At 41.2% G+C, this 12,468-nt stretch overlaps 1 protein-coding gene across 4 annotated transcripts in view; it reads left to right on the top strand.

Annotated features, from left to right (window-relative positions):
• The window catches only part of IARS1 (isoleucyl-tRNA synthetase 1), a 194,191-nt gene that overhangs the window by 109,218 nt on the left and 72,505 nt on the right, over positions 1-12,468 (top strand). For all 4 annotated transcript variants that reach the window (XM_033925926.1, XM_033925929.1, XM_033925925.1 and 1 more), the window contains 2 exons: positions 2,697-2,799; positions 7,290-7,373. In XM_033925926.1, coding sequence (XP_033781817.1) covers positions 2,697-2,799; positions 7,290-7,373 — 187 coding nt within the window. The remainder of the gene's footprint in view (positions 1-2,696; positions 2,800-7,289; positions 7,374-12,468) is intronic.

Genomic DNA, 12,468 nt, shown 5'->3' with positions numbered 1-12,468 from the left:
AAGACCACGCGCGGGATGGACTGCACCCCCTCCTTACTAGCCACTGTTTGTAGAGATCCTTTAAATTATTGTGGTGTAAGCCAGGTTTTTACAAAAACAAAAGTACAATCCAAATATGTCTGCAGTGAAGCACAATCAAAGCAAAGGAAGAACTGCAGACAAGGGTACAAGATGTAGGCTAGGTTTCTTAATTAAAATATATATTGTGGTGACATTAGGCTGCATCTTGTACCCTTGTCTGCAGTTCTTCCTTTGTTTCTAAGCCTTTCGTTTCTAAATGTTCACAAGAAATGCATTAAACAAGCTATTTATTCTTGTTGTGTAAAAGCCTAAATAGCTCCTTAATTAGCATCTGTACCAGCAGCTCTTTTGTTAGCTGTGTCACTCATAGTGGTGTGCCCATATGTTTAAGAGATCTGTGATGGAAAGGTAATTGTTTATGATTAACCATAGACTTAATTATCTGTTGATTATAGGAATGTTTAATTGAATAAATTTATTTAAATGTTCTAGAGATATCAGTGCTTCCATTCATCTCATAGGAAGCATGACTGTCTGTTTACCCTCTCTCTGTGCTTAACAAAAGAAAAAATCCAACAGAAATGTATTCAGTGGCCGAGGCAGAACAATTAATGATATCTGATTTTATTAGGGAGGAGGGTTTTAGTCTGGCAGTTTCTTCTTTCACTTTTGGACTTCCAGCCTCTGTTAGTTCATAGCAAATTCTTAGAGCTCAGTGGAGAATGCATTGAGCTTTCTTTGGCATGTGCAAAGCCTTTTACCCATGGGAAAGGGTTTTTTGTAAAATTGCATGGCCATATATGCACATAAAAATGGGCACAGCAAGATTTGCATAGACTGCAGGCTCAAGGAGATGAGAGATATGAGAGTGTATTTTATAAAATCTGCAATTACATATATAGGGGGCAATTCTATAAGTAGAGGCCTCCGTTTAGACATCTTGAGGAGTGTAGAGCGAGCCTGTTCTGTAACAGCAGCTTGACACCCAGATTCCATTATAGAATGGTAGCATAACCCATAACCCAATATCAGCATGCCTAAAATCTAGTTACCCACTGCAAGACAACAGCCATAGACATATACACCCCCCCCCCCCTGAGAAATCTATTCCTCAGATAATCTGCTTTTATTTGTACCCTTCTTTTGCACTGCCAATTCCAGACTTCGTTCCTTTCATCTAGTTCAGGGTGTCCACACTTTTTGGGCTTGCGAGCTACTTTTAAAATGACCAAGTCAAAATGATCTACCAACAATAAAAAATTTTTTAAAACACAAAGCACACTGTACGCATAGTACATGTTAAATTATCATTCCTATTCTGGGTTTTTTTCAAAGAGGTCAAAGCACTATGCACTGTCACCTCAGTGATTTCATGAGTCTCTGGTTGCACTTTCTGCCCTTCTTTCAGCCTCCTGTATGCTTCCTCTCCTCCAGACCTCATTCCATTTTTTTCTTCCTCTCTCCCTGCCCTTTCTTATTTTCTCTCTTCATGCCCCCTTTCATTTTTTTCTGTTTCCCTTCTGTCTCCCTGCCTGCCTCCTTTCTTTCTTTCTTTCTCCCTGCCCCCCCCCCCAAGCCACTGGCGCCACCATCGGGGAACAGGCCCCAAAGCCGCCACCGTCCCAAGCTCTCCCTGCTTCCCTGCATCGGGCCGACCAGCATTCCTCTCCCCGACGTCAATTCTGCCATCAGAGAAGAAGTTCCGGCCCAGCCAGGCAGCGATTGGCTGGCCTGAACTTCCTCTTTGATGGCAGAATTGACGGGGAGAGGAAGGCTGATCAGCCCGGTAGATCGCCAAGGCAATGTACCGGTCGATCACGATCGACCTATTGGGCACCCCTGATCTAGTTGCCCTGTATGCCTGGAATAAACTACCTGATTTTGCCCTCTAACTGTATCCCTCACCCTGGCATCCTGTTTCTATCTTGTCTGTTTTTAGATTTTAAGCTCTGTTAAGCAGGGATTGTCTCTTTTGTGACTCTGTACAGCACTGCGCACGTCTGTTAGCACTCGAGAAATAATTAATAGTACTAGTAGTACCCAGAAGTAGCCTAGTAATCAATGCAGTGGACTGAACAAGAGGATCCAGCTCGAAATCCCACTTGACTTAGTACATTTGTGGTAGAAATTGTGAGCCCTCCAAAATCACCAGGTTACCTACTGTACTTGAATATAGGAGATACCTGCAGGGCGAAAGTGACTGTAATGTTGCACAGTTCGGTCTAGTAGGATTATGGTGGGAATTGTACCTAAGTTCCATTCAAGTCCACTGCACTGACCATTAAACTGCCCCTCTGACCTGCAGGGACATCTGTGTGACCATTTCTCTCAAAATGTCAGACAGATGTTCTTGTTGCCTAACTTTACCGTGTTTATAAGTTGAACGTGTCAGTTTGGAAAACGGCTGCTCTGCAAAAACATCCATTTTTGAAGGAAAACGGACATTTTTATTGTTCAAAAATGGCTCTAAGATTGACTTTTTTTGAGGATGTAATGAGATAGATGTCTCAATTCAGTCTTGGATGTTTTTTTTGAAATACACCATTTTATATATAAGTTTTGGTATGACAGGAGCATAGCCACCATAGAGCAAGTCAGGAACGTCAACAAATATAATGTCATCACCTGCAACATATTGGTTGATGTTTGTCTGCTTGTTTTTCTGTGTAATACAGGGAGAATCTGATTGACAAACAAATTGAAAGTGCAGTTTCACGGATGCAGTCTGTCATTGAACTTGGCCGTGTGATCCGTGACAGGAAAACTATTCCAATAAAGGTAGAACCTGAGATTTTATTATCTAACCTTGTAACTTGTTAGATCTTTTAATTACAATTGCAAAATTTTACAAACATTACAGTTTGCTTTGCAAGAATAAAGGGTATTATATAGAGATGGAGGGAGGAAGGTTCAAAGGAATTGAAAGAAATTGTGGAGAGTGTGGCTTGATTGTCCTTTACTTGGCTCACTTTTGCTACATTTTGATTTCTAGAGTAGTGCAGTGGTTAAAGCTACAGCCTCAGCACCCTGAGGTTGTGGGTTCAAACCCACACTGCTCCTTGTGACCCTGGGCAGGTCACTTAAGCCCGCCATTACCCCAGGTACATTAGATAGATTGTGGGACAGACGGGGAAAAATGCTCTAGTATCTGAATAAACTCATGTAAAGCATTCTGAGCTTTCCTGGGAGAACAGTATAGAAAATTAAATAAGTTTCTCTAGTGAGCAGAGGGTTGATGCCTTGTATAAATCAATACTGGGACAGAATTCAGCCATTCTTGAGTTAGATATAAAGGAATGAGGTAGGAAAAAGGTTGGTAGGTTGTTCTGTTGTAAGCAACCCATCCTTCCCTTCCTGATAAAGAGGCAGGGGTAAGGTGATAAGAAGGCCAAGGGACAATTAAAAGAAACATGACCTACTTGATACCACAAATCAGAATAGCTCAAGATGGCTTACTGTTCGGCCACACTGGAAAAAAATGCACTGATGGAAAGAATGGGGCAGCAAGAGCGTCGCAAGAACCAAATGCACCCTGTGCGACATGCCCCTATGTGAGGTGGTGTGCTCCTGCCCTGTCCACTTTGGTGACATCTGCGCAAGGGAAACCAATGGACAGCTTCCCTTGCGCCCTATACAGACATACCAGCTGCACGTAGCTTGTTTTGGCCCTATGGAGCAGTTCCATTGCAGTATTGTGGACAGCCATGAGGACTACGTTTACATGAATGAAATATGAAAAATATACAAAGGTAAGGTAAAGGGTCATAGATTTGATATACGCCTTTCTGTGGGTACAAGGCGGTTTACTTATACTATATGTAGATGATACTTTATTCTGTCCCTAGTGGGCTCAGAATCTAAATTCTGTACCTAACACACTGTGATGGTAATTATATAACAGAGAGCTACTGTATATACTCAAATAGAAACCAAGATTTTTGGGTCCAAAATGGGGGTCTCGGTTTATATTTGAGTCATCTAGCTGTACACCACCTCTTCATCCCCACTAACAGAAATGGCTGCCGTGGACTTGGACTTATCCTTACCGTGGACAGACGTGGTGTGGCACAGCCTGAACTGGTGACTGGAGTCACATTCCCTATCTCGTGGAATGCCATTACGTATAGCCACCTGGATAATACAACAGATGCCAGTCTATATGGCTGGAGATCCCATTGATAAGGCTAGCCACTGCCATACCAGAGAAGCTGGTCAATAAATCACTTGGCGCTGAGTGATACAGTGGGCCTTACGAGCACTATGGGAGGACAGTCCTCCTTTTTTTTCAGACAATGTGACAACGGTAGCCTATGTTAACTGTCAGGGGGACACCAGGAGTGCACCACTCCGGTTGAAAGCACAGATGTTATTCCGGTGGGCTGAAAACCACCTGTTGGCTTTCTCAGCGGCACAAGTAGCAGAAGTGGACAGTGTGCAAGTGGACCTCTTGAGGAGTCAGATGCTGGAACCCGGGGAAAGGTTGCTGTCTCAAGGAAGGGTTCATCAGCATTGTGAGATTCTGGGGGTGACCTCAGTTCGACCTCATGGCATCAGCTGCCAACAGGAAGGCAGTTCAATACTTCAGTCAAAGACACGAACCAGGAAGCAGCAGCTTGGACGCTCTGCTTCAGCCCTAGCCTCAGACAGTGCTCCTGTATGTGTTGCCCCATGGCATTGATAGGCAGAGTACTTTGAAGAGTCAGGTCTCACGACGGCCGAGTAATTCTGGTTGCACTGGACTGGCCGAGACAGCCATAGTATACAGATCCTGATGTGCCTATAGAGGGGCAAGGGTCTCCAGCTTCCGTGTCATCTGGGTCTTGAGCATATGGCCTTAGCACACAAAGGCTATTCAGAGGTGGTTATAGCTACTCTGCTGAGATCTAAGAAATAGTCCACCTTGGCAGCCTACGCAAAGGTCTGGAAGTGTTTCCAGAGCTGCTGTGGGCAGAGAGAGACAAATCCAGTGAAAGCACCAGTTGCAGTGGTGTTGGCTTTTCTTCAGGAGGGGCTCAAAAAAGGGCTTGCCATCACTTATTTTTTAAAGTTCAGATAGTGGGCCTTTGGCCTGCGCTAAAAACAATCATCGCATTTTTGTAAAAGGGGGATTAATTCTTCAAATGTGATTTAAATTTCTTATCAACTTTTGCAGGTCTTCTGATCCTTGTTTTTGCTTCCTGACATTTTGGAGAACCGAGCTCATAGTTTTCTCCTAGTGGGCATCAAAATGGCAGATGACATTTAATGTGAGTAAGTGCAAAGTGATGCATGTAGGAAAGAGGAAGCCGGACTATAGTTATGTGATGCAGAGTTCCACATTAGAAGTCACTGCTCAGGAAAAGGATCTAGGTATCATCGTTGAAGATATGTTGAAACCCTCAGCTCGGTGTGCAGCAGTGGCTAAGAAAGTAAATAGAATGTGAAGAACTATCAGGAAAGGAATGGAAAACAAAGATGGCAATGTTATAATGCCCTTGTTTCGCTCTATGGTACAGCCGCACCTCAAATATTGTGTGCTATTATGGTCACCACATCTCAAAAAAGACATAGCGGAATTAGAGACTATGAAAATGGTAAAAGGGATGGGACAACCTCCCAATGAGGAAAGGCTAAAGCAGTTGGGGCTCTTCAACTTGAAGAAGACAGCTCAGGGGACATATGAAAGAGGTCTATAAAATACTGAGTGGAGTGGAACAAGTAGATATGAATTACTTGTATACGTATGCCAAAGCTACTAGGACTAGGGGATGCGATGAAGCTACTTAGTAGATTTAAAACAAACCAGAGAAAATATTTCTTCACTCAACATGTAATTAAACTCTGGAATTTGTTCAGTGAAAGCAGTAAGTCTAGAAGGGTTTAAAAAAAGTTTGGATAATTTCTTAAGTCCACAAGCCATTATTAAGATGGACTTGGGCAAACCCACTGCTTATTCCTAGGATAAGCAGCATAAAATCTGTTTTACTCCTTGGAATCTTGCCAGGTACTTGTGATCTGGGATGGCCACTGTTGGAAAAGGGATTCTGGGCTTGATGGACTCTCGGTGTGTCCCAGTAGGGCAACTCTTACCTTCTTATACTCTTATTTTTCTGTTTTTAAAGAGTATTTTATTGTTGTCTATTTTGTTTATCGCTCTATTCCTCTTAGTATTTCTTTTTTTTTTTATTTCACCCTTTAATTTTTATTGTAAACTACGGTTTGCTCAGCAGATTCTGTCTTGTCTTACGGGTGCTGTAAGATATTTAGGTTCATTTTTGCCCTCTTTTATGTTAGTCTCACTTGTGAGGTCCATAAGGTCAGCTAAAGCAGCGGTACATCCTACACCTGTCTTCCAGTTCATTTGCATTTTTTTTTGTTCACTCCTGACATCCTGAGAAATCAGATGACAATGTAACAGCACATTTGATATTCGGTTTGCCTGGGGTCTATAGCATGGAATGTTGCTACTTTTGGGGTTTTGGCCAGGTACTAGTGACCTGGATTGGCCATCGAGAGGACAGGCTACTGGACCAGATGGACCATTGGTCTGATTCAGTAAGGCTGTGATAGGCCAGAGCACGCTACAGGGATTCAAGGAGGGTCTAGATAGGTTCCTGAAAGAAAAGGGGATTGAGGGGTACAGATAGAAGTGGAGGTAGGTTACAGGAATAGTCAGAAACCACTTCACAGGTCGTGGACCTGATGGGCCGCCGCGGGAGCGGACCGCTGGGCACGATGGACCTCTGGTCTGCCCCAGTGGAAGCAACTTCTTATGTTCTTATATGCTGGCTACCTTTATTAACAATAAGGCACCATCCCCTCTCATTCTCTACCCTATTCTAAGTTAGCTATTGCAGAGGTTTTAGGACAGAAGTGTTTTTATGGTAATAGTGAAGCACACATTCCCACAAGTAATGCTAAATTAGTCCTTATCATAACTTTGTATTATCATAAAATGAAAACAAAAAATATTGTAAACTTTCTCACACTCTACAAAAATAAGATGCAATACATTTGCTATTTAATGTTATACCCCAGTAAGATACTTGAGGTGGGGGGAAGGATGGGTGTGTAAGATTTTACTGGGAAAATCTCTAGGGAAGATGATTTCAAAAAGTGTCTTGATCTGTGATCAGAAGTTAGACTCAAAATTTTTTTTTCTGTCAGAGTTAAATTTTTTTCTGTAGCTTACAAAATGAACTTGTGTTATAATAGTCAGGTTCATAGACCAATTCTTAAATCTAATGTCTAAATGAAGAGAATGTTTCTTCTTGTTATAACTTTTACAGTATCCTCTGAAGCAAGTGGTGGTTATTCATCAGGACCCCGAAGCTTTGAAGGACATCAGATCTCTGGAAAAGTACATTCTTGAGGTAAAAGCATGGACATTGACTTGGACAGCGTTGTGCTTCTCCACCTATTCTGTTTATGCTACCACCTGCATGTGAGGCTAAATCCATCCCTCTAGTTTCTACATTTAGGTTTGTGACTTAAGTTACTTATAAATGAGTGGCTTGTGCCATCTCTTGAAGCTTGTTTGCTACAAATAAGAGGAGGACAGCTTTTTAAGCTACTAAAAATACTTGAAAGTAAAAGGAACCATCGGACAAAATAGTCACCCACACATAGCCTCTGTTGAATGTACCGTATAAGCACTTCAGGGGTGGCTATTGATTTTCTTTCTTTGGGTCGCTAAAACTCTGGTTCACCATAAATCCTCATAAATCATAAGTGCTCAGTATCTGTGTGCTGTGACCAATTAAAACAGACCACTTGTCTGGATGAAAATGCTCCAGCGTCCACAAAATCATGATCCTCAGATTCAAAATTCAGTAGGCCGTTGTCTCAAATATCTCCAGTCAAAAAAAGTTACTCCCCTAGAATAAAGTACTTGATACTATGGGTTTCATATATGAAATGTTTTCAGGGATTCTAATGGAGTCTAGAGAATGACATGGTGACTATTACCTGCGGCTAGCAGCAAGTAGGTGTGGGCAACCCACCGGAATGGGGGAAAAAGTTGACTGGTTGCCCCATTGAGCAGTGAATGGCCTTGTTCCTGCAGGAAAGAATCTGCCACGAGTTGCCTCCCTTCCCACCCTCCGGGTCTACTCCCCTTGTGAGTCCAACAGCCTCCCTATCTCCCTATCACGGGTCCAGCAGCTCCCCACCCTCGTACCCTCTCCCTCTTGAGACTTGATCGCCAATGGCAAAAAAAACCCCCAAACCCCTGCGACTCTCCTGGGTTGACCCTTTCGCGCCTCCTGGGGTTGGCCTACCAGCCTAGAAGCTTCCTGCACGCAGGGCTGCTCTGGAAACTTCTTGCCGCTGAGTCCCTCTATCCGATGTAAATATCACAGTAAAACTTGAATTTATAAGCCAGAGAAATGAATCATTTTCAGTACTTTGCTGTCTCATTAAAGATTTGAGATTTTGAACTCTGTAAATCAAATCAGGCAATAGCTCCTTCTTGAAGGAATATGGAACCATCAAAACCCTTAAGCCCTTCCATAGTATATAAATTAAGCTATAATCCAGGATTTTGTCATCAGTTCCTAAATCTGATTTAATCTGATATTAATCTTATCTGATTTTTTTTTTTTGATTTTTTTTTTGGGACTGATAACTGAAATGAGTTTTGTTACAGATTTTTTGATCTGTGAAGCAGCCCAGGCGTTCTGATGGGCTCATAGAGGGATTTATTGCCTGACTTTGACAGTCAGACCCATATTCTATAAATGGCGCCTTAATTAAGGTGCCAGTGGACGCCCTACCAGTGCCTAACTTAAGTTTAAAATGCTATTAAAAACATTGAAGGCACTGGAGCCTTAACAGTGCCTGCATCATGCCTATGGAGGTGCTTTATGGTACCTAATGCCACTGTAGGCGTGGCTTATGCCGAAATGGCATTAGGCGGCACAAGTGCTTCCGTAGATGTGATTCATATGAAGGGTAATTGCCAGAAACGTAGGCCTTGAAAACCCGGGACCTACCTTTTACAAAGCTGTGATTCTATAAATGGTGCCGTCAAGCGATTGGCAGGGGTTGTTATGGCAGCCATTGATAATGGCACGATTTATAGAATCCAGGCCTCAATGTCTTATCAGAAAATGGAAGGGGTTTTCTTCATTTTGTTGTAGAACTTTAATAAGTAGCATTACTAATTTTGTCAACTAGATGTTTGCTTATTTTTATTTGGTGTTTAGATATAGTTTGAAGAAGAAGAACTTTATTTTTCCTGTTAAATCATGTGCCGCCTTTGGCATAGGTTTAAAATCAGACCTTGCCATGTTCTCGGGGAGTGCTTCAAGTTCAAGTTCCTTTATTTTTTATATACCATCTATCAAAACAAGTGTCTAAACGGTATACAATATAATGAGATTGAAGAAAGCAATAAAAAAGGTAAATAAAAGCTATATCTTATCAAATACTAAAAATACTGATTCATATTGATGTACATGAACAAAAGGGAAGTTGGGGAGGGGAAGTTTAAAAAAAAAAAATACATCGAAGCAAAATGGAGAATGGTGAGACAGGGTGGGGATCGCTTCAAAAGAAGGGTTTGGTGTTTCAAGGCTTCACACAAGAGTTAAGGGGTTGAGAAGCAAAAGCTGGTACTAAAGAGTATAGGCGTCTTTAAAGAGAAAAGTTTTAAGTTTAGGTTTACATTTTTCAAGAGTTCTCTAATCAAAGATCTAATGGAAGGGCATTCCACAAAGACTGAAAGAATGGATTTGCGGGTGGTATCGTAAAACAGTTCGCATATTGATGGAGGCAATTAGAGAACGATAGGTCACTGCAATAGTATGGCTTATATTGCTTTAACATTTTAAGTTACAGAGGTCCATTTGGAAGTGTTGAAGTCCACTCTCTCTTATCTAAGAGAGATAGGAAACATTAAGCTATAAACATAGCTTACTTCTCACAGTAAAGAAATACGAGTACTACCCTTTTCTGTTTCAAAATGATTTCCTGTGGAAAGCAATTTTAAGCTTGTGTAGTAAAGGTCATCTTTTTACTCTAGAGACCGGCTTTTATTGCCATGCTGTGACAAAAACAGTTGATGAGTTAAAGGTCACCAGACCTGTCTAGTCTGCCCCTTTGCCATACTTACAATGGTACCATAGATAACTGCTTGACCTTTAGCTTCACCCTGGTTTTGCTACCGCTTAAGTGAATATTCCAAGTCATTTGGAAGAACTATAAAAAAAGATCTGGAATTGAGTGGTGGTATTCGAAAATGGAATAGTTTAATTTATTATGGTTATAAAATGTACATACATGATAGAACAAACGTATGTAGTCTTGGGTCTTTTTAAAGAGCTTGTGGCCAACTTGATGTTTCATCTTTTTCCTTTTTCTCTTTTTTTTTTAAATTGTGTAGCTTGGATTTTCTTTACAAGAGTGTTTTGCTTTTTTTTTTTTTGTTTGTTTGTTTCATATGGATAACAAAATTGTTTGTTTCACTTGGATAACAAAATTGAATCTTGCCATTTCAGACAGATTCTGTACAACATGAGTGAATTGTTTGAATACAAGGAGTCCACACTTTATTGTGCTCTGAAAAAGAGCTCTAAATGGGGCCCTTATACTAAGCTGCACTATAAAGTGGCCTGTACCATAGGCATCGGAACGGGGGAGGCCACAGGATGACGATCAGAAGAATCCGTTATGACTCTACTCCCCTACCTACCTCCTCCTGGCCGCTGTAATATTACATCTTTGGGCAGCGTCAGTGAGCAGGTCTGCCCTGGAACCCTTCATTCTGCAGTGTCCCACCTTTGGAGTAACAGGAAGTCGCTGCAGAATGAAGACTTATGGGGCAGGCCTGCTAGTTGACACTCCACGGCGGCTCAAATACTTTAAAATCATAAGTATTTGAGCCTTGTGCCGTTAAGGCAGAGCTTACAGCAATGAGACGGGGACAACAAGAAACTCACGGGGATGGGATGGGGACCATGTCCATCTCTACCGTCAACTGCCGCTAGAATTCCACAGGGATCAGCAGTCAGGAATTTTAGTTCTGTTTGTAGTTAACAGCAATATGTCAACTGTTGAAATTGTTGGATGTAACTTATCTATAAGCAGATGATATACAAATTGTGCTAAATTTGAAAATGCCCATCCCTGAGGTAGTTCTCCAGTTAGTTGCAGAACGTCTTTAATGTAGCTAAGACCGAGCTGTTGTACATCACTTCTGCTCCTTTTGCTTCATTCCCTGCTGGAATTATGGTGTCAAATATGCCCATAACAATCTCTACTAGAGGGAAATGTTTGGAGGTGACTTTGGACACAGAGTTAATATTTAGAGATCAGGTAAACTCAGTGACAAATTAGATTTTTAAATTGAGAGACTATTTGTAGTGTAGGATATGTGGATCTTCCTGAGATATTGAATCATTCATCTACAAGTTGTAGAAAACTTGACAATACAATTACTGTATGGATTAGGTTAAGTACAAACATGTGATACCTTTTCTTAAGAAATTATGATGGTTGCCTTTTGCATAAGGGATTACATTTAAATTGCTAATGATGGCATATCATATCACTATTTCTCTGAGCATGTTCATTGACATGTACCAAAAAGGTCACTTTTTTCAGGAGACTTGTGTATGTTGGTGGTGCCAGATTTACGTTACTTAATTATTTTGGTCACCCTTCTTTATATATTTTCTAATTCTGCTACCATGTATGCTTTTTTTAGCCAAAAAAGAGGATCTCAGCTTACATTTGATTCTCCTTACTGTTACTGTCAAAATTAGGCAGACAACGATTTATTTAGCAACCTGTTATTTCAAGTTTACTTTGGTTGTCAAGCACCGCTGCTCATGAAGCCTATGAGAAAACCCCTCTACTATTGTTTATAGACTCAACTGACCCTCAGGCAATGACATTGCTTCAGACACAGTCTGTTTTCTTTATCCGCTTACTAGGCATGTCATATTGTATGGAGCAAGTGATGTTCCTATGGTCATTTTTTTTGTTAACAGCCCAAGGCATAATGTAAGGTTTCTAAAGTGAGGTTAAGGGTAAAAAGCTGCAGTTTGTGGTAAGAAAAATATAAATACTTCAGTGCATGTACATTTTACAGCCTATAGATATATATCTCCTTCACAAATATGCTATGAAATGCCGCTGGTAGCATGTAGAAGGTTATAAAAAGAAAACAAGGAGGCAAATCTTTAGCAAGTTCCATTTTTAGATTTGAAACAGCGCTTTTGGTAGTCGCTGCTGCAAGAAGGTGAGAGAGCTACAGGCAGATCTGAACTAAGCGTTCTGCAAAGATGTTTACCTAGCTAGCTGCAGCTTGAGATCAACAAAATGACAAGAGCATTAACAAGTGATTTAGTTTATAACCTTCTAAATGTACACAGAAGGATTGCGAAGACCTATAGCGAGACATAAACACGCTCAAGGAATGAGCCGTGAAATGGCAAATGAGGTTCAACGTTAATAAGTGGAATG

This window comes from Geotrypetes seraphini, chromosome 17 (assembly GCF_902459505.1).
Source record: "Geotrypetes seraphini chromosome 17, aGeoSer1.1, whole genome shotgun sequence".
Classification (NCBI taxonomy): domain Eukaryota; kingdom Metazoa; phylum Chordata; class Amphibia; order Gymnophiona; family Dermophiidae; genus Geotrypetes; species Geotrypetes seraphini.
The sequence above is the reverse complement of the archived record's forward strand: the minus strand, read 5'-3'. Positions and strand labels throughout refer to the sequence as shown.